This window comes from Haliotis rubra, unplaced genomic scaffold, assembly GCF_003918875.1.
Source record: "Haliotis rubra isolate DU_JTF1 unplaced genomic scaffold, ASM391887v1 Scf953, whole genome shotgun sequence".
Taxonomy (NCBI): domain Eukaryota; kingdom Metazoa; phylum Mollusca; class Gastropoda; order Lepetellida; family Haliotidae; genus Haliotis; species Haliotis rubra.
Window position 1 is genome coordinate 153163 of NW_025767694.1, and position 23155 is coordinate 176317.

The 23155-nt window shown below is 38.2% G+C and overlaps 1 protein-coding gene across 1 annotated transcript in view; it reads left to right on the forward strand.

Annotated features, from left to right (window-relative positions):
- Positions 1-282: 282 nt before the first annotated feature.
- Positions 283-23155, forward strand: part of LOC124264981 (splicing factor 3A subunit 3-like) — a 49973-nt gene continuing 27100 nt past the window's right edge. Inside the window, exons 1-8 of the mRNA XM_046699763.1 lie at positions 283-510; positions 5325-5372; positions 6363-6415; positions 11854-11959; positions 12882-12954; positions 14234-14325; positions 14554-14636; positions 16080-16152. Of these exons, the coding sequence (XP_046555719.1) occupies positions 415-510; positions 5325-5372; positions 6363-6415; positions 11854-11959; positions 12882-12954; positions 14234-14325; positions 14554-14636; positions 16080-16152 (624 nt within the window). The 5' untranslated portion in view covers positions 283-414. The remainder of the gene's footprint in view (positions 511-5324; positions 5373-6362; positions 6416-11853; positions 11960-12881; positions 12955-14233; positions 14326-14553; positions 14637-16079; positions 16153-23155) is intronic.

The following is a 23155-nucleotide window of genomic DNA, read 5'->3' on the forward strand; positions in this document are numbered from 1 at the left end:
GACCCCGACGTGATTTGAACACGCAACCTTCTGATCTGGAGTCAGACGCGCTACCGTTGCGCCACGAGGTCTTGCTACCAAATGGAGTGAAATTTAAGACATGAAATTAGTATTTAAATAATTTCACAGAGTTTCTGTTTGTTTCAATTGAAATGTTTTTGAAAATATGTTAGGTTAAAATGTGGGGCTCGTTTATTCCATGAATAGGTGTAAAATGTATACGAAACTAAATCCTGGTGTCATTCACAGCTCTGCTTATTTTTACAACGTATTTTCCTTGCATCGACATTAGTACGCGCCCAAATGCTTGTACATGCTGATTGGATCTTACTTCCGTGGTGTCGAGAGTAATCATCCATCGTCTCGACGATTGTTATAATACACGTTTTGTACGGTCAATGTGTTGTTTTGATCATGGAATCCTTACTAGAACAACAAAGACGATATCACGAAGAAAGAGAAAGATTGATGGATGCGATGACGAAGGAGATGCTGCATCCAAAGAAAGTGGTAGGTCTAAACACCGATCTACTGTGTCTTATTGATCTTATTAGACAATGTTGTATCAATGCCATTTTTATGATTTAGTAGTAGAGTTAACATTGAAGTTTACCACGCCGATAACTGATAACGGGTGATAACATCAACTAACGCTCGAAACAAGGGAAACAAAACTCCAGCTCGGGAGGATAATCAACCAAGAGAATTATCTTGAATCCTCTAATTTGATCGGGTTATGCTTACCAAAATATTTCTCCTTTAACTCGTATGAGTGGTGGTGGTGGTTGTTTAACGCTGCCCTCAGCAATATTCCATCTATATGGCGGTCTTTTGTGTGTAAATGTGTACGTACAGTTATGTGCTTCACAACAATTAGGTCTGTATTATTATTTTTGCAACAATGAAATTAAATTCAGTTAATGTACTCAAACCTACTTAAAAACCTATCTTTATCAGACAAATAGCATGTAATACAACAATTATTATGTCATTCAATAACTTGAACGACTATCAATGACTGTAATAAATTTTGTATAATTATTTTCATAAATAAACACTTCAGATGCATTTTTGTGTTTCATGCCGAATTTTCCTTTCCGTTTTCAGGCGGTCACCTAAGTGAGTGCCCCCCTCTCAGGCAGTCACTTGTCTCGCATACACGTTACATCCTCTACTGATTATACACAGACTTTCTATTATTGTGGGCTCTCTATTATTGTGGCACATGAAAAGAAGGTAGAAGTGCCAGCAAGTGCTGGAACATTTTGAAACTGGTTAGGCTCCTATCGCCTAAGCATCTTGCACCAATCAAAACTTACTTTGTCAAGGGTAATCCTGCGACAACTACAAGGTGATCTGCATATTGTAATGTCCTAAAAATTAACAGGAAGTGATGTATTGTGCAACTCAACACTGCACACGTCAGTGAATTCTATGGCTCACTATAGGCTGCAACATATTTTATTTCTGTTAATGTACCCTTGTATCCAAATGAATAGAATTTTCAATTGTTTTTGTTAAAAATTAAATTACGTTACTAATTCTACTGACAGTACAATTTGTAAATTGTAATATTAACCCCCTGGATGCCACAGGGACATATATGTCCTTCCCCTTCAACCCTCAATTTCAAGTCCAATAAAAATCAAAATATCCCACGCACACAAATACACTTCACAGTTTCGAATTCTGCGGGAAATTTCCTGTTTCTTGATACCATCCACTATTATTTTAGACAAAGCTCAAGTGCTGAAAATGACCTTTCAAAATAGGCTTCATCGAAAATGTCGCCATTTTTGACACAGTACGAAATCGCGATTCACAGCGTTATTTGCTGTATGTTTTGAAATGTGAAAATCGGATAATTACTGGGAGTATTGAATTTAAAAATAACATATTAATGAACACTGATATCACTTTTACATGAAATCGCTAATGATAATTCTGAAGCGTTGCCGATGAATCTAGAATCGGTTGGGATGTTTTCGAAAATACACTTACGAACGCGTGAGAGCTCTTTCCGCCATATTGGATAGTGTTTACAAAATCACGCGTTTAGCGAAGGCCAGTATTGAGGCGCCTATTACATCGCATTATATTTCATATTCAGCTTCAAAAATGCATCAATGAATTCCCCATACATTTTAGAATCAAACTGCAACTGGTCTTTGTCACCAATGCCAACTGTCTAGATAAAATGAGGCGAAACATATTGGGTGTGAAAGCGAGCGGCTGTGCTTTCGAAAGACTGCGCTGGTTAGAGAAATGTAAACAAAGACAAAACCTATTTTACACTGTGTAACATTTTCTGAAATTTTCCAACATTCATCCGTCTATTCATTGCTTGCAATGGCTCAATACCTTTGGAATATGCATGGAAAGAGTATCTAGCAAGAAATAGGAAATTATAAATAGATACAATGCAATGATTTGATAATTCATAAAAATTGTCAAAGTTTCCGTGCAGCGTGACGCCATGACTGGCCTTAAAATCCGCGAGAGCGACAACGGTAATTATCTGCATTTCTGGCTTTTTCTCTTACTTATAGTGAAAGCGATAAAAACATATAACAATACACAGATAGTCAGAATCATTCTGATTACTTACATGTCATATTTATGTACAAAGCGATCCCTGAATCAATAGAAGGGTCCTTGCAAAATCCTGTGTACCCTTGTCAGCAAAGCCGCCATTTTGTAAGAAATCGGTCAGCGGTAGTGATGTCATCACGTCAACATTGTTGTACATATTAGGCAATTTCTTTGAGGTGAAGGTCGGTTGAACAAGAGTAAAGACAATCGCCCAATCCTTCCGATTACACTGTCAGTATTATGGTGTATTTTTAGCATTATAGTTCAGATACTTTTCATGAAACTGACTTCAGTATCCACATTTAGCCTTGTTCAATATCATATCATCTACAGCATATAGGGTTTACGGTGTTTTATTCTTTGAAAGTTTTTGATTGTTTGCATCATATTTACATAAGAAATTGACATATTTAGTGCAATACACCATATTCTAAACCTTTACACAAGTGTTAGGCGATCAAAGCGTAGCCATAATTGCAACTACTTTAGTTCCTATTCAATTTATTTGGACTAATATTGCAATTTCATATGAACTGGTTAATGAAGCGGTGATTTAATTCAACCTTATATGTAAAACTGATAATATTAATGAAAATGATTTATATATGGTATGAAATGTATATGCACACATATTTAAAGGAATTGTCTTGTTCATTGCATAAATTTGTGTCGTTTTATAGACAAAAGAATAATGCATATTGATTGGCCAGGTGCGCGTTTGTTGGAAACGTTTTATGATTCTCTATCATTGTTTTCGATAATATAATCAATTCATATTCGATTAAATAATATTGCGATGACAGGATATCAAACTCTAACTACATTTATAGGAAAATTGTTGAATATATATATACCATCTCATATACCATCTGTGTAGTTCCATATATAAAAAGCTATCTTTTTGCATCTTTCATTGCATACGTATGAAGAGAAATAGCTACATAATCATAAACAAACAAATTTCTTATCCCAAACAAAATATTTGGGTGTTGAGAAATATTATTTTTATTTATGTTAAGTTGATGCCAAACAGGTGCGCATGTTGTTCACAATAACATACACTGTCAAACCGTCTAATTGATGATATATTCAGGACACTATTTAAATGGAAAAATCAGTCATTTTATGTTTTGTTTATAGAGTGTTAAATTCTGGACGTAGAAGCCGAGACCTTTATACAATTAATGGAAATTAGGTGAGATATATACTAATCAGCATACCAATGTCGTCCTTTTCCGACGTCCCAAAAGCATAAAACAAGCAATGACGTCAACTTAAATGTTGTGATATTTTCAGCAATTTCCTTACATTTGAAGATATGGCTAGTATTCTGGTAATAACAATGCAAAATTAGTCAAATTACATCTACACAAACAGGAGAATATGGGAATCTAAGAACTAACTTATATATCGGATAGGGCCATCCAAATCGCTATTACCTGCTTTCACATGTAAGACGTTGTCATTTTTCTTGTAAATTGTGAAACTACCAAACTGCATCCGCTCACATTGGGGAACTTTGAACTGTGATAGTTTGGTTCACCATAAACATAAAATAACGAAAATATAGCGTCCGTATCCACAACAAATTCTCTCCAAGTGATCTGAGTAACATTGACCTAGTGTTACGAATAACGGAGTTATGCCCCTTATCATTATCGTGTATGACCTCTCTGTCGCCGCGTTTGACGTCATAGAAGAAAATCCATTTTGACACTTATTGTGAGTCATTTTAATGTTGAGCGTATAGCGTTATGCACAAGCAAATAAACCCAATTCATATACACTTTATGTCGTTCAGATATCAGGCTGTATTTTCTTAGCTCACACTTTCCGTAAAGATGCCACATTAATAAATTCATAGCACAGTGCTTTTATCGGTCTTGTGATAAAAAGCGGAGAAATTTACTGTTTTTAACGATAACAAACATTTGGACAACATTTAGCAGTGTCTATTTCTCAAACTACCAAGGTAGTGGCACTTATATTTATACCAACGGATAGGAAATTTAATATTCTACATTTCTGTGTAATTTTATAGCCGTACGTAGATCCAGGACCACGCAAGCGCAATTCTCGCACAACGTTCACTTTTCAAACCGTATGAAAATGTGCGCCTGAAAAAAAACTCGGCAGCCAGGGGGTTAAAACTATTAATATTTGTTATTTGTTGGATGTAAATGTTTGACAGTGTTATGTGCTTGTACCGCGTCCCATAGCAAAATATAGCAATACCGTGATAATTGACAGTTGCTTCAATTTCCGGGTCAAACAAGGCAATCTGGATTGCCACAATCATATTGGACAAGTGGAGACTATATGCCACATTATTTAAAACAGAAATGAAGATTAAACATTAATCAATGTTAATCAACTGAATATGTATACTAAAATGCCAAATGTCAGCTGGCATTCATAATCCTGACTGCGATAACTACTCCGATAATAGAGGGAATTACGATACTAATCTTTTCTTGTCATCTATGAAACTTGTTTCGGACCACCAAGTGATCCATCTCTGAAGCATTTGTGCATTTATCTATGTTTTATTTTTAATTTGCAGTGATGAGTATTGATGTCTTGATTTTTCACCCAGCAATGTACCTTTGACCTCTACCTCTTCCATTCTGGAGTCTGCATTTTCAAATCTTCCAGAACTCTTGGGTTAATGGATGTTCATATTTTGTCATCGTAATCATACACATTATGCTTTGTTGTTGTTTCTGTTACAGCTGAGGGAACAAATAAATTCAGACCAGCGCCTGAAACAACTTATTGATGTAAGTAGATTTACTCATCAGTAAATCATCAGTGTTTGGTGGAAGGTTTAACCCTGTTAACCCCTGAAATTTCAAACCAATTTATCTTGAAATTTCAATCACAAATGAAAAAGGCAAATGGCTTTTTCATGCTAAAACTAAAGGTTTCCCTTCCAAGTTGAAGTGTAGCTCTTTATGGCCATTTGCTATTTCTAGTTTGCACATCAAAATGCTACATTGAATATATTGATGTATTCCAAGGTATACCGAATGTTCAAATTAATATCTGAATATATTATCATGATTATCTTGATAAAAATAAAAAAGCAAAAGGTATCCATACAATTAGCAACAAAGCTTTGTATTAAGCTGATTGCAAATGACATTATGTTTAGGAAACCTATCATTAGAATTATGCTGTTTTTGTTTAGCCCAGTAGCTCTGTCAGCAGTAGTCCAATGTTCAACTGTTATAGGGATCAAATCCCCTGTCTTAAAGCTCCAGCTATAGCAGTTATATATGTATATGTCAGGGTAGAGACTGCGATCGCAATCTCTACTGGTAGAATCTCTGATTCTACCAGATCGCAGTCTCTACCCTGACATATACATTGCCATCTAAAGTAAATCTTTGATAATCTTTTGAGCTAGTTGAATATATTCAAGGCTCATATGAGGCTGTTATTAGTTAATGATCTAGTGATGGAGATGGTGACTGTTTGTAAATGTGTCATGGATACATAATGTGAAAGAATGGAGGCATAATGATCTGGATAATCAGCAATGGTATTCATGAGAACTGGTGATTGATGCTTCATGGCAATGGTGACAGATGCTTTTAATATCGCTCAAAGGTTTTCATTCTCTGTCAAACCACATTATTATCTCAAGTCATACATTAAAATATTGTCTTTAACAGGGATCCTCTTGAAATATTCCAACTGCTTTGTAAAGTAAACTCACAAACCTAATATGTACGAGATTTTTATCCATGTTTCTTTATATTTGTCAGCGTTATATGGACTGCACCAGTGAGCTGAAGGAGCTCTATGAAGACAAGGATGGGTAAGTAAAAAGGGGGAAACTTGAAACACAGACTTCGAATATTTTGTAATGTAGGGAACATAAAGCCAACTCACCATTATCATGATTAAGTCCAGCAACCATAATTAGATTACCACTCTTGATGCCAGGGAATGAACCTTACTTGACAAAGAATGGCTACATGTAGCCATGCTTTGACGTGTTAAAAGTGATATTTGTTGTTGTTTGACTGTTGATAGTATTAAATTTCAACAGAAAGTTTTTACAAACAAAATATGAAAACAGTATGAAACCTCAATTGTTATAGGTCAAACTGTTCTACACATAAAAAATATATGGCTGTAGCATATGAAATTGAAACCTCTGCTGAAAAATCAGACATGAAATATGTCAGTGTTAACAATATTGATAATAAAGCAAATTTCTCCATACCAGCAGAGCTCCAGATAAGATTTGATTTATGTGGGTACTGTACCCACTGTATTTTTTTTGAGTGGGTATTATGAATGTTGAGTGGGTATTTCATTTTCCGTTACCCACTGCTTTCAAATATGTGAGTATTCCAGTCATATTACTCACCTAAGTATTACGTCATTGAGTACGTTTACTAAGCAGGTATGTTCTGCCTTATGCCATACCTAATCAAAACCAACTTAAATATAATGGAAATGATTTCATAAAAAATCACTCATCCTATACTGACAGTACAACACTAGTCCTATACTAACAGTACAACTTGATAGCAATCGATGTCTTTTTCATTACGCAAGCGGTTTTTATAAATATATTCCGTACGCATTTGTTTTAACCTTTTTGTGTATTTAACATTTTAAATGCGTAATTGGTACGCAACAAAAATTTTTCGATGCGTAAATGGAAATTTTCTATGCATATTTTACCCGGATACGCAGCTTATCTGGGGCTCTGCATACCAGTATGGACAGCAGCCATATAGCTGGAATATTGCTGAGTGCAACATTAAACAAGCAACCAACCAACCTATACTAGTATGAACAAGAAAGAGAAGGGAGAAACAATTTAGCCTTCTGATCAACTACAGTCATCCCTCGCAATAATGCTCTTCGCGATACCACGGATTCGGTTAAACCGCGGGGTAATCCGTGGCTCCCATAAAAAAAGTTGCCCAGCGATCACACATCTTCACATCATCGAAAATAGCTCGTCAACAAATCGGCGGTTGAGCTCTGGTTAGTCATGTTGTAAACTAGTGAAAGTCAGTGCGGATGGCAATTAACAGTGTTTATAGTACATATCCATGTTTTTTCAGATGCTTAAAACATGATGTGTTTTCTAAATAATAATCAGATGATCAGCAAACATCGTAATAACTTATTAAAGACAACTTTATCACAAAGACATGCCATCAGCCGAGTACTTACAATGTTTGCTGTGATGCAACACACAGCGTCATTGCGCGGGTAAACACCGTCATCCGAGAACGTATGATGTCAGAAAACACATTTTATTTGATGAAATTCAATCCCATTTTCATTCATTAAAACTGTTTACAGTAACAACAGAGAAACTGTGAGTCAAATGGCATTACCTCATTCCATACAACGTCTGCTTACCGCATTCGTGAATTCGTGATAGCACCAATTTCACATTATTCTCAGCAAGCACGAACAGATTACAGCCTCAGCGGTGACTTGTCCAACTGTCTCCTACGTAAAATGTATCCTGCCAGGTAGCCCAAAGTGCTGAACCTATGTTAATTACGTTAAATATGTTCGTAGAAAACATGCATTATACCTAGACAATAGCAATATATACACAAAGAACTTAGTTAAGCACCCCCTGACATATCTCACGTTTGAATGAGCCCCGATCCTAACCCTTTGGAGCATACCTAGAACATGGTTGGTCATTGTGTGCAACAAAGGGATCCTCCTGTACAGAACCGAGCACAATTGGAAGCTGTTTTACACGAGGAATGATGTAGACTGCCCCTTCAGAGGATCAGGAGGCTGACAGGGGTTATGAGGAGGAGAGTGCTGGCTGGCATACAGTCACATGGAGGTTACACTCGGTACAGACCTTGAATCGTGTAAGACACGCAAAATGACATTTTGAATGTTCACATTCACCAATAAATTCAACATTAATCATTTCAGGGCCATGCTTGTACAGACATGGTTTTGTATGAAAATCAGTGTGTTTTTTAAATGTGCAATTATCATCATAAAATCAACATGGATTCCAATCATGTTGTCGTTTTTTATGTGTCAAAAGATCATACGGGTCAGAAAAACTCATGTTTTTCCTTCGTGGTCACCGAAAGAAGTTTTATGTACATGTGGAAAACCTATCATCGCTAAAATACAGAGGGTGCTTAATTAAGTTCTTTGTGTATATAATATCTCTGTTAAAATAACTGCTTGAGATATAAATTATTCTGAAAATGGAATAGAAGATCTTTGATGTTATATTTTCGGATCGTTTTTAACTGAATCACTGGTACACTGGACCAAAACATCTCTGCACAACTGATTGCTATTTCCGGCTTAGTTGAATAACAGGTAGCATAACACTAACAGGAACAACAACTGAATTATCATGTTTGGTGATGTTTGATTGCAAGTTTCCTGTACATCCATCTATTTTCATTTACAAAGTTTTTTTGTATTTTTTACCTCCAACAATACGATATAGTTGTGACTGGGCACAGTACACTAAATAGCAGTTTTGTTATGTCCATGAAAATTACGATTTTACTTGGCCTTTGTTCCGCGTTATGTAATAGTTGTTTTTTTTGTTTTTTTTTATAATTTTTATTCATTCCAGTGGAGCATACAGGATGGTATAATGACATTTGACGAAATACAGTAGTAGACAAACATCTCAATGAAGCATGCAGGGTGATATTTAAGTATCATTTGGTGAAGTAGTAAGACCTTTCAGTGGCAGGGTTGATATTTAAGTATCATTTGGTGATGTAGTAAGACAAACTTTCAGTGAAGCATACATGGTGATATTTGAGTATCATTTAGTGAAATAGTAAAGCAAGCATGACATATGCATCAAATATTAAGAGGGTATAGTCTTGAGCTAACACATATTACACTTGATTTTCATGGAAAATCATTATACAAAAAATAGTGTAATGAAATATCCGTGATGACCTAGTAACAATTTAATCCGGCCAGAACAATACTGTATATAGCATGCTACACTTATATAAATAAGTATTTTAATTTGAGATGTTATTTCAGTTCATAGCACACAGTATAGCTAGATATAATATAATAGGAGTAGAGCTTTTATAGTAGTTATTAGCACTTTATAGTAGGTATTGTATCATATATTTATCTAAGAAGAATACTACAGTTTCAATTCCTTGGGCCATTTTCTCTGGAACTTTGTCATGTTATTATTTTTTGGCTATATATCTTTCAATTGATAGAATTGTTTTTAGTGAGTTTAGAAATGTGTCCAAGGATGGTTTTCTATCATTAATACTAGATAAATATATGAATCTTTTTCCCGCAAGAATGATATTATCAATAAAAAGGTAGCCAGTGTTAATCCCCAGTAATATAGTAAATTTTGTAAATAGGATATTAATATTAACAGTGTTTTTAATATATGTACTTAAGTCATTCCAAAAGTCTGGACAATATCACATGAAACATACACATGTACAATGTCCTCAGATTCTTTTACAGAATATACAGTGATCATTATCAATTATTTTCATCTTTACTAGTTCTTTTCTTGTGTAGATAGCTTTGTGAATGAATCTGTACTGAAAATCCAAGAGTTTAATATCCTTAGTACATTTTCTATAATTTAAGAAAATAGCGTCCCAGGGTATAGCAATATTTATCACAACTTCCCATTTTCTACACACATCAGGCAATCTATCTGATTTGATCAATTTGTCGTAAAATATTCTACAGCCTTTTGAAGGTGTAAGAGTTAATATCGCTTCATTAATACCAAGATTTTGATTTTCTAGTTTATAGTCATTTAATGTGGCTTTCCATGTATTGGGAATACTACTCAAAACTCTATTGTAATCCAAAAAAGGTACCTTTAACTTTAAATCTATTCTTAAAGTCATCAAAAGATAGTAGTCCATCAGAGTTACATAAGTCTTTAATCTCAGTAACACCCTTATTAAACCAACTAGAGATAAACAGAGAAGAGTTAACAAATTGATGGTTTAGCCACAACGGTTCATGAAGTATTTTCTCATAGTCATGTTGATCAATTTTAAAAGATGATATATACGCGTTATGTAATAGTTACTATAATGCAGGTGTCTAATAACGCGGGGGGGTCATCCATGGCGAGGGATGACTGTACTTCTTATCTACACTATGAAGGAAAGGAGAGGCCCACTCCCAATTGGAACAGCTAACCTTTCTACTGAAGTTACAAAAAATGAGTGCATACCAGCACAATCAGACAGTAAATTCTTGAACATGGAGCAAAACATTCTTAGTGATTACCTTAAGATTACCTTATCTCCTTAAGTTTTAACCTTATGCCTTTGCTAGGGTTGAAGTCATGTTGCACAAATCTACCTTACACTAAGCTAGCCTTAGTCCAGGTGAAAATTTAAGGTTGATCCGACCCGACCTCAGTGTGACTAAGGTTGACGTTGCAAGTGATTTCAACATGGTTACATTCTTGTATAAGACAAAAATATTATGGATGTAAACTTCATGTACATCACTAGTATATATATATCCTGTATATCTGTTAGTTAGCATTCACCTGACGAAGGGGCAAGGAATAGCCCAGAAACGTTGTGTATACAATAAAGAAGAAGTTGACATCCATAATATTTTGTCTTATACTTGAATACCAACTTCTATATGCCTCTCAAGAACCTCGGCTATGTTCTTGTTGATGTGTGAGGAAACTAGTATCATATGTTAAAGATCACATATATCAGTTTTTCATCAATTCCCCAATGATAATTCTGAAATGTTGCTGATAAATCTAGAATTGGTTTGGATGTTTTCGAAAATACACGAAGGGTGAAGTGAACTTTCTGCCATATTCCATAGTGTCTTGAAAATCTCGTTTTACCAAGGCCGTTCATGAGACCCTTATTACATCACATATATTTCACACTCAGCTGCGACAAATACATCATAAACAGGTTAGTGAACAGCAATTTTATTTAGTTATATGAGTAAAGCTGACAATATTACTTTTAGATTTATTATTGTAAAAGAATTCTAAAAAATATGTAAGGCATTCCAATAATGATCGTTTGTTTAACAGCTTTTATATTTGGGTGTCCAAAATTATGAGACAGATCATCAGAGTTGGTCTGTTGATTTCATGTGACTGCAAGATTTGGTTTTGTTGCATTTATTAGATTTTGTGTTAGTGAGCAATTCATTGGTCTCAAATGAAATCAAATGGACTGTCATGTTTTAGTTACCATTTGTTACAGTGAGGATTTCATGTTATCACTTCAGGTTGCGTAAAGATGAGATTCAAGCTCTTGCAGGACCCAATGAGTATGCAGAATTCCGGGCTCGCTTAGCAGCCATAGATCGCTTCCATTCCCAGCATCCAAATGAGGTATTGTTCATTCTCAACAGGATACTTCTATCATGAGATGTATGAAAGTATGTTTGCCATTTCACTTAACTACTTTTTTCAGCAGCCTAATGCATGTAGTGGTTATATTGTTGGAACACACAGGTAGAACAAGCCCTGACATTGTGAATACAAACCTTGAAGAAGGAGGCAGGCAAAACAACCGGAGAAGCTTTTACATCTCTTCCTGCTGTAACTGCAGATTTATGCACTCAGCTAAATGAGAATTGTCTAGATGTACTTCAGAGCCTGTAACCATCCCCAATCTGACTCCACCTCGATGCTCTCAAACACTGTTTTCAAACACTTGATTAAAAACAACAAGTTCACTTGCACTCGGCTTCAAGGGCAAGGGTTGTTGAGCTGATGTTCTTGGCTAGTCTGGCGATTATTCCACTCTCAATTTATAAGGGGTGGTTGGTCAGATGTGAAGTGAACCTCAGTTAGAACACATCATGTTGTTATTTACTTTAATCAGTATCCAGCCAACCTTAAAAAAATCATCAAGACCACCCTCAACCCAAGAGACTAACCACCACATCAGCGTACCATACATCAATACAACCAGCCTTCATATCGTTAGATGAAAGCCACCATAAATGTGTTCCTCAATTGCATGAACACAATTATCCTTTGTGTATATATTCTCCTTGTGCTTAATGTTGTGTATCTGGGATCAATTTTGTTACATCCAGAGGGGTAGCCTAGTGGTTAAACTTTAAGCATTCCCTTGTCGTGCCGAGGAGGTGGGTTCCATTCCCCACATGGGTACAATGTGTGAAGCCCATTTCTGGTGTTCCTGCCATGATATTGCTGGAATATTGCAAAAGCGGCGTAAAACTAAACTCACTCACGCTTAGGGCAGTAAAGGTTTAATGATTGAACATTCTTGTTATTGTTTCAGATCAGTGTCCCAATGTCTGTTGAGTTTGAGGAATTGGCAAAGCAAAGGGAAAATCCGACTGAGGAAACACAGAGTAGGTCTCCGAGTCTACAATAATGTACTATAACACTATGATGATTCTTTCACCTAGATTATATAAATGTTTGAACTTTGTATACTCTACTACATGTATAACTTTTGAGTATGTGAATATTTAGTGTTCTGCAAAAAAGATCCACATTAGAATGGAAGAGTGAACCCCAGTTGTGGGGAATGCTAGAGCTGCAGGATTGTCTAACATTTGTACATTCAAAGATATTATTGGTGCTAACAGTCTTCAGTTGCTGCTGTTATTGGTTGGGTGCAAATGCCTCCAACCTCTTAATCAGACCTCTGAATTTGTCTCTCAGGTGAAATTTCTCTCTATCTATTCACTTAGAATATTCAAAATGAACTTTCAGTCAACGATACTTCGTCTCTTTGTATTTTGGCAATTCCAAATGACCAATGAACATAGCTGTAGCAAATTAGGAGCCATGTGACCATGTGGTTAATCGGAAATAACCGCTTTTATACAGAAATAGAGTTTTCTATAAATCTCTAATTTAAACACATTCTGTGTTTTTGCTGTTCAAAAAAGTTAATAAACTCATACACTTTCAATTCAAAACAATTTTACATGTAATAAAGCACACTTGTACTCGTTTAGTTCATGATTTCGAATTGCAGAATCGGAAAATCCATTCCGTTTTAGTAACACCCATTAGCTTTTCATGGAATTTGGCGAGAGACGTGTTCAGTAACAGTACCACAAGTGCTGAGCGCTGAGCATACGTTATACCGTCTTAGTAATCACTATGCGAAACCATGCGCGCTTTTAGACGCTGGCTCGACAGTGGCACTATATAGGACCATGTTTCCTCCGTCTGTCACTAGTACTTCATTTCCAGACATGGTTATACATGACGAAGATCTTTGATATGAAATGTCATTTACTGGAGATTAGAGTACCATATTTGCGATGCAAGGACCAATCTCTAATAGAAGCAAGTCTCTAATAGACGGAGGAATGGTCATCGTGATGCTCTTGAAATCATCTTCATCCCCCAAATCATCTCGCATCCTTCTCACTAAATTTACTCAGGTGCCTCCAATGGTGCCACTTTTAAAGGCTTTTCTTGTTGACTGTTGACTTTATGCCTAGGTGAGTTACAGTGACTTGTTTTCATCCAGTGAAATCCACTATCTTGATTTTGTGCAACTGTCACTAACACAGTTGTCGTTCTCACCTCTAATGGAATCTGGGTCCATGTTCCCTGTGCTCAACTGTTTCTATAATCGACTGTGATAATGTTATGCAACATGTGTTACAGATGCAGTTGAGTTCACTGATGAAGAAGGATATGGTCGTTACCTGGACCTGCATCAGTGTTACGAGAGATACCTCAACCTCAAAGGTATTGAGGTAAGTGGCACATTACACGTGTGTGTGTGTGTGTGTGTTGTGTGTGTGTGCGTGTGTGCGTGCGTGTGCGTGCGTGCGTGTACACAGTTGATTATTTTTATCCTGCTGTGATCATAGCAAAGAAGTTTTCGCTAACATGTTATGATTATTTTTATCCTGCTGTGATCATAACCAAAAGAAGTTTTCACTAACATGTTATAAGTGAATGTGTACCAATTGGTTTTTCAGAAAATTGACTACATCACATACCTAACCATATTTGACAGACTATTTGATGTTGCCAAGGACAAGAAGAATGCTGCATACAAAGAGTGAGTTTTCTATGAATATTTAACAGTCGTAACGCAATAGCCTAGCCAAAATATCTACTTTGACTTTCTCAAGTTTGTAGACTGAATTGCAGAAGTACTTCGAAGACATCAGTGTATTCCTGAATCATGCTTTTGACATGCTAATGATCAAGCCACACTTGATGGCATACAAGTTCTACTTATGGGAAGTGTGTCATTTGAAAGTGGATTCATTTTTGGTCAAATCATCACGTATGAGTGACGGAAAAAGGTCTACATCCTGTGCATTTTGACATTTTAGCAATGAACATTGGGTTATAAAGACAATGATGGACTACGTGTTGTTAGAAGAGGATAATCCGGATTATGCGCATGAAAGCACACCTAATGAGAAAATGAGTCAAATATATGTCTAATTTCTAAAGATAATGTTTTATTTCAGTCTCAGTTCACTTAGTATATACATTATACATTTTACAGGAATTAACAATAGTTACGTTACACAGTACTACAAAATTTTACAAAATACATACTCTTATATTACTCATTTAAGCAAATACATTTATAATTTATGACAGATGCAAAAGTTGAGGTGCTGAGTCAGCAAACTGCTTGACTGTTAATTGTCCATTTTGAATCTGGTGTCTCATTTCTTGAAGGTTCCAGGTCTGGGTATTTCATCTTCTTCATTGGTTGTCTTTGAGGGATGGCATCGGGGTGAGCCGATGATGCCTTTACCTTCAGCTTCTCCAAGGATTCCTACACCTAAAAACTTTTGATCTTATATATATGTTGATGTAAAGTAGTAGGTCAAGTAAAAAATTAATCGATCCTTGTATTATTGCATGATTGCAACCTATGCTATATAACATTGAGAAAATGTTTACCTTAATGTCGATTTGGACGTTTGGATGAGTGTGGTCATCTTTCACCATGGTGGCAATATCATTCACGGTTAACGCTGTTGCATTGCAGTCCTCTCTCCATTCTTGTTTCCTTTTGTTGATTCTGTATTTGAATCCCAGCGACACATAAATAATAACCACCACTAGATGTAGGAATAAACTTATGTTCAAGTTGAGCATTAGCTATCTCGAAATGGAATGTATACTATCATGTTTCTTCTCATTATATATCCCCATGTAGTTAGATGTGTTCATCATTGATTTATTTGATTGTGATGTGTTCACTTCATAAATAGTGTTCACGAATATTTTAATTATTTGAGTTATTTTTGAGTTAGCAATTGGTCCATCGTCCGTGTGTTATGTTTTCACTTCCATCAACCACCAACCTTGTAACAAGATGTCAGAGGAGATTAGTCATGTGCTAAACTAACACCCAAACTTCAAAGCGTACAGCTTGTTGACGTCCTGAGCCTTATAAAAAGTCCAAAAAGTTGACTTCATGAGCCAACACCTATTGACTGTCACTATGGATGCTAATGACAGACTGCTTTTGCAGGTACCTGGTGTTTTTGTTGGACTACATGGCTGACTACACCACAAGAGTGAGGCCACTCCTGGACCTCAGTGAGGTGAGTTGGCTCTTCTGTTGCATTGGTAGCCCTATCCTACAGTGATTATTGTGTTTAGTAATGACTTGCAGGGACAATTCACTTTTGTGTGAGTCATATGATAAAACATGTAAGAATTGTTCACATTAAAGATTCCTTCTTGTCCTGGTACAGACTTGATTATATCCAGGCCCCTGCCATGTAGCTGGAATATTGCTGAGTGCAGCATTATACTAACATACAGTAAACATACAGTATTTATCAGGAGGCCTGGCACCTGAAGTATCAATGAGTAGCTATAGTTTTATTGGGACATTAATATATGCTGCCTAGTATGTATGAAAGTCTTGTTATCAGCAAAATTGAAGGTAAAAATATCACCCTCAAGGTCAAAGGGTAAAATGATATATATTATTTTCATGACTGCTTCAGAAGTGGTATCTGTTGTCTGAAGAAATTACGTACATATCTTTAAGTTAGGGCATTTGATTGATTCATTCTTTTTCAGAAGAACTTCCCCTTTGAGTGCATATAAGCATTAAAATGTCCATTTAAAATCCTCTGACAGTTGTAACAATATTTTAATAAAAAATATTTACAAAACAAAAAACTCGTATTTTTAACTTATCCTGCACTTACTTACTTCCTGCACTTATTGCTTACGGCTCAAAAAGCGTGGCTTGCCAGACGATGTCAAAAAGACGTAGAACTGCAATCACTTCCTGGTCTCGGCTGCTTCTTCGTCGGCGCATGCGTCACCGGAAGGTGACGTCAGCCACCTCAGATTATTGTTTTTCGCACGCCTCGTTAGACGTGTTGTTTGCCAGCTCAACTTGTATCCTACGGGATTATATTTTTGTGAAGCATTAAAGAACCAATAAACTTTGTTTTTTGTTACTCTTTTAACCATTACATATGAAAGATTTGTGGTTAGTCTTATGCGGAACACCAAATTTATTCTTTAAAAACTTGTGGTTAATTAATACCGAGCGATTAAAAGTGGCCAAAAGTCGCCTGCTTCCCTCTCGCCGCCAACGAAACCACAGACAGGTTACGTAACTCTGTCGCCAGAGCACTGCAGTGACGTCATATGAGGAACGATTTTCAGTTAGTTGTATAGAAAGTGTGTAGCGCTCATCATTTTGCTGATTTCTCGACATCAGCGGCGACATGCCGAATCGTTGCTTTGTCGCCAATTGCTCCTAGGGTCGGGCGATGGTGTCACCATGCACAGATTTCCACAGGACCCGCAGTTAGGTGCTAAATGGGTTATGTTTGTGAGTCTTGGCGGCGTTGCGGAAGCCTGAAAGCGATATCTTACTTGTGTTCAGATCGCTTCACGGAAGTTAAAGAATCAAAACTACTTACTAGTTGTAGTAAAAATACGTATATGATTGATGACCATAAAGATTTTCCATGACACAACTTGTAACATAACGATTTCTTCCTCGAAGTGAGGTTGTGGTCGAAGTAACAATAATATTGTAAGTAGTATTATATTGACACCCACCCGCTGCCAGAGAGAAATTGTTATGTTATACGCTATGTCATGCAAAATCCTATTGGCTATCAATAAAATACATATTTTAGAAAGTAGTTTTGATTTTGTAACTTTCGGTGAAAACAAACCTAAATAGCATTTATCCTCAGACTGGCGGATGTTCCCGACTGGAAGCGGCCATGGAAATTGTAAAGTCTGTTAGAATTGAATGAGATTATAGTTCGCTTCCATCAAGTTAGAAAATCAAAACTACTTTCTACCATGTAGTTAAATATGTATTGGAATCATAAACAAAGCGGATTTTGCATGACACAACTTATAACATAACGATTTCTTCCATGAAGGCAGGTGGAGCAGTCGAAGTCACAATACTGGCGCCGATAAATTTCTTCCTACATTCACATGGTTAATGTCCACTCACCAGTATGTAGATACTAGTCAAGTAATGCGTCTTTTATATTTGGTCTTATAATCCTAATTAGTTTATTATCATACTTGTATGCATTTTGAAACTAAATAAAAAGCAGACGATCTGCTGATACTTATAGTGAATTTATAACAAGAACTGTAATATCTAGACATTTTATAGTTTGCCAATGTGAATCATAATTCGCATAATAACACCCTAGTGTATGTTGTCTGTCTCATTACACTTCACATGAAAACAATGATTCTGCTGAATGCTCATGTAACAAATGAATAAAAACAAAATGCAAATATTAAAATTAAAACAGATTAAAGTTATAGGAACAATATCAGGCCATTACCTTGTTCGAGGAATGTATCCATCAATATCCACAAAACTATTCCAAATGATGTGTCTTTTAACAGTTTAATATACCTAAAAAGTGATTAAATCTTTTCGGGTATTGGTGTATAGTCTCATTGGTCACCCAAGATAGCACACCTGGCAACTAATTGCATAATGTCCTTACTTCTTTCTTTAAAAAACAGTAATTTAGTTAGCCAATAATGGGCAATCAATCAATGTATTGCCGGGTTAATCCTTTGAAAGAAGAACGTTGTTTTTACGCGAGACACCGATCACGACTTACAGTGTGTATTCAGTATAGATTAGTAAATCTACATACATAAACACTACCTTTGACAATTCCAACTGTGTAAGATAAAAGTAATTAATCAATCAGCGTGTTATCGGTTAATCCTTTGATCGATGTTTATAATGTTGAATATTTACTCCAGACACAAGAAATGCCAAATGGGAACCTTTGTCGGTAATCTAAGTGTGTTACCACTAATTATACCTGTTATAAATTCATTAACTGACCATCAAGTGAATGATGACAAATAACATGTGTAGGTTTATACCACCTAACAGCCGGGTTACAACAAGGGAGTATTAATTGCTGTATTGCATGTGAAAACTTATGGGCCGACACTGTTTTGAGAATACAAACAGATTTTTACATGACATGATTAAATATCGAGGTAAAAACACAGAACTGGGATCAATTTGGATCAGTCATTATACAAATAGGGGCCTAATGACACCAATCGATTTTGACAGAATCGTCTATGAAAAACAAGTTGTAACTCAGAAACTAGGCAAAGCAGGAGACAAAAATTAAATGACAGTAGATTGTGAGAACATATAGCTTTCATTTTCCACAACAATTGTCACGATTTCAGGTTTTATACAAGCCTGTAAACAAGATAATTTACCCCCTAAAATGTAGATGAATTCTGCATCGGCCCCCAAAGCTATTCCTCATATGACGTCACAGAGACGCGCCGCTCTGATTGGTTGAAATTTCGTTCGCGGGTGAGAATTGTGCACTGTTGTCAAAAAGGTCGATTTAAGTCAATTAAAGGTCGAAATGAGTAGTTTTAATTACGGGGTTTCATTTATAACGATGCCAGTTAGTGATTTATGTATTTGTACCCCCTAGGGTATATGTGATCTTTAATAAAGACTGACTTTGTGTGTATTTTGTTTTTGTACCTCTACGAGAAGTGTAGGTATTATCTTTCACTTTCTCTTTTTGTTATTCAGTAGTTTTGTGTAGTGATGTCGTTCGTTTATACACGGTCCCGTCATTACACTTTCACTTCGCCATTACAACACTTCGCCGTATTTGATAAGTCGTTGTGTTTCATTTGGTTCAGGCTTATATACTATACCATATAATAGTGGTATATTTATTGTGCCTGTATTATGGTCTCTTAAACTTTCAGTTGTTTTGAGACTTTTGTTCTCAACTATGCTGTTATATTCATTACTTTGTATGTAATGGGTTTTTTATGTGCGTTTACTGGGTTTTCTGCTTCATTGCAGATCTATGTACAGCCAGTTGTATACATTGTCGGTCGGGAAGTCTCGTAAAGACCCTCATCCCGATGTTTGAATTGTACTACTCAATGTACCCCTGGCCATAAATGTGCCAGCTGCGCTTTGCTTTCACCAAAGAGTTTCTCCGTTTATCTCCAGGTTTCTAAGAAGCGCCTGGGACAACAGAGACTAAAGAGTATGTCTACTGACGGCCGGGTCTTGACGCACCACTACGCCTACATCAAGTGTTGTTGCCGCCCACTGTGTCAACGAAAGTGCGCCTGTCACCAGCATTCAGATGATAATCCTCGCCGCTTATGTCAACGGGTGTTACAGCGCTTACCGGTGCTTTGAGCTTCATCGTCGCTTGGACCGTCGGCCTGCGCTTCGGCTTGGCGCCCTCACCTCCTACGCTGTTGCCGATGTTGTCTCCACAACGACCCGATGGGCCAGCAGTTTGCGCCGTCAGACAGACTTCCAGCCAGTGTTCCCGGGCAGGCTTTATGCGTGTATCAACCACCTGCACGGGTTTCCAATGCCTCAGGCGCTCTATGATGCAGACGCCATACTGCCACCAGCAGTTTGATGTATCCACGCTTCAGCACTCTCTTGACTTTACAATCAGGTCAAGCCGGTACATCAGCCTATGCCGCTTTATGCCACCAGCAACATCGGTGCCTCTTCACCTTTCGGCTCCTCCAGCTTCCTTTGCCACCTTTGCCACCGACTTTTACGGCACTCTCTGCCTCCTCCAGCATCGGTGCCTATCCTGTCGACTGTGTTCGCTTCTGTGCCTCACGCCAACGCCTCCCGTTGTTTCCACGCCTTCGCAGGCTTTTAACATAGGTCGAGACCTCGGAGGTAGCGTCTTCTGCTAAAGCGCCATCTGCCGCACGTAGCCATTCCCTTTGTCGCTTCATTCACCGCCTCTGAGAGAGACTTCAGCTAGCAGACTATGAGGAAGACACGGGCTCTAATCACCATGGCTTTGATCACGTGTTTTGACTGGATTGTTGATCGTTTAATAGCCTCAGTCCCTTCACGAGGGACCTGATGTTGCAAAGTCCCTTACTATTTGGGACTCGGCCTTCCTTAATGTTGCCAACACATGAGGCGGTCAGAGAGATTCTCTCTACCCTTGATGAAGATTTCGCGCGGGGTTGTCTCTCAACCCAACTATTAAAGTTTCTAGAGTACGGGGTGTGATGACTATCCTATTCATGGCTTGGACTTTGCCCAGACAGTGACTAAGGTGGATGAGAGGAAATGAAACGCGGTGACAGGCTCTTCCTCTGTCTCCTCCTATAAAGTTCAGGATACAAGGGTCGCTTGCTTTTGGACTTAGAGCTTAAGCTGTATGCTCGCCTCTATATCGGCATTGGCGCCAGCGACTGATGCCATCACTCAGGATCTTAAGGAAATAAACCGATCGACTGGATCATCTCACAACTATGATGCTATGGCAGGGCAAAGTGATCACTGACTGCGTGGAGCACCTTAGGGTCGGCGCTTTGCCAACGTAAGTATGCATTCATCGGCAAGGCTTCCCTCCTTTCTTCATGGGATTCGGAATTTCAGCGGAAATTATTCCACCAACCCTGGTCATCGTCGTCACTGTTTAACGATGCCATTCATGACGTTTATCAGCAGGTGTGTGATTTTGCCAAAGGGGAGACTGCCTTGAAAGCGTTTCAAAAGGGACAACGTCCTTCCTCCACGTCATCCAACACCTGCCAGCCTCGGCGACCGTCTGTTCGGCGTGCCAGAAACTCAGCGCCGTCTCGTGGCAGGGGGGAGCCGTGGGGTAGCCTAATGGTTAAAGCGTTGGCTCGTCACGCCGAAGACCCGTGTTCGAATCCCCACATGGGCACAATGTGTGAAGCCCATTTCTGGTGTCCCCCGCCGTGATGTTGCTGGAATATTGCTAAAAGCGGCGTAAAACCAAACTCAGTCAGTCAGTCGTGGCAGGGGACGTGGTGCCAAGCCTAGATCAGACAGGGTTGGGATATCAGCTGCCGCTGCTCTTCAGAAGCGACGGGCTAAGGGGCAAGTGAAGTGAGGGACACGCGACGACTGGACACCTCCACCTCCAGTCGTCCCCAGTTTATCCTACACCGGTAGGTGGGAGAATAGGGATCTTTTGGGAAAATTGGTCCATCCTAGAGGATTCATACGCCACCGATATATTGAGGCAGGGGTTTTGGCTCCTCCCCTCCACATCCACCTCTGACACTGTTCCTTTCGGCCTCGCACAATCACTCTCAGGTTCAACAACGACCTTCTAGCGGAGAACATAGCCATTTTGTTGGAGAAAAGAGCCATCGAATTACTCCCCGTGATCCCATCATAACACCAGGGTTTTATTCTCCAATATTCTTAGTGAAAATAAGAAAGGGTCTTCAAAATGAGGATGATTCACAATCTGTGCTATTTCAACGAGACTTTCCTGGAACGGCCCCTCCGCGACTCAATGAAGTCCCTCGAATACCTTGCTAAATCTATGGTATAAGCGCCAGCGACTTCCCTCATCAGCCTGGACCTACAGGATGCATACCTCCATGTTTCAATCGCCCAGCGACAGGAAGTACCTGCGCTTTATTTTCAACAATCAACATTTCCAATGGGCTGTCCTCCCATTTGGAATTTCAACGTGACCCGTGGTTGTTCACACGTGACACAACTCCTATTTCCCGTATCTTCATTTTGAGGGGGCATCAATTTCCACTCCATACCTGGACGATTGCCTTATGCACCTGTTAGACCGTCTACTTCTTATACAACAACGGGATTTCACCCTTCATCTGTTGCGCCAACTAGGGTGGCTGGTCAACTTGGACAAATCGGAGCTTGTCCCGTCTCACACTCTGACATTCATCGGAGGCCATTTCCAGACAAACAAGAACCCAGTTCAGATTCCTCTGGACAGGTGGGACAAGATTCAGTCTCTGATTCCACGTGCGCTCTCCCAACCTCTGTCTCTCCGCGAGTGGCAGGCACTCCTGGGATTGTTGACGTCGGCGCAGGATCTTACCAGCAGAGGGCGTCTTCAACTTCATCCTCTGCAGCGCTTTCTTCAACCATTCAACTGGTCGACGATCTCCACATTCTTTTTAGAGTTCGGCATATTCCGGGTGCCGCAATATACTAGCAGACGCGCTCTCGAGACCCGACAGAGTTGCTCCCACGGAGTGGATGCTACACAAGGAGGCCTTCACTCACTAGGTTCTCCAAAC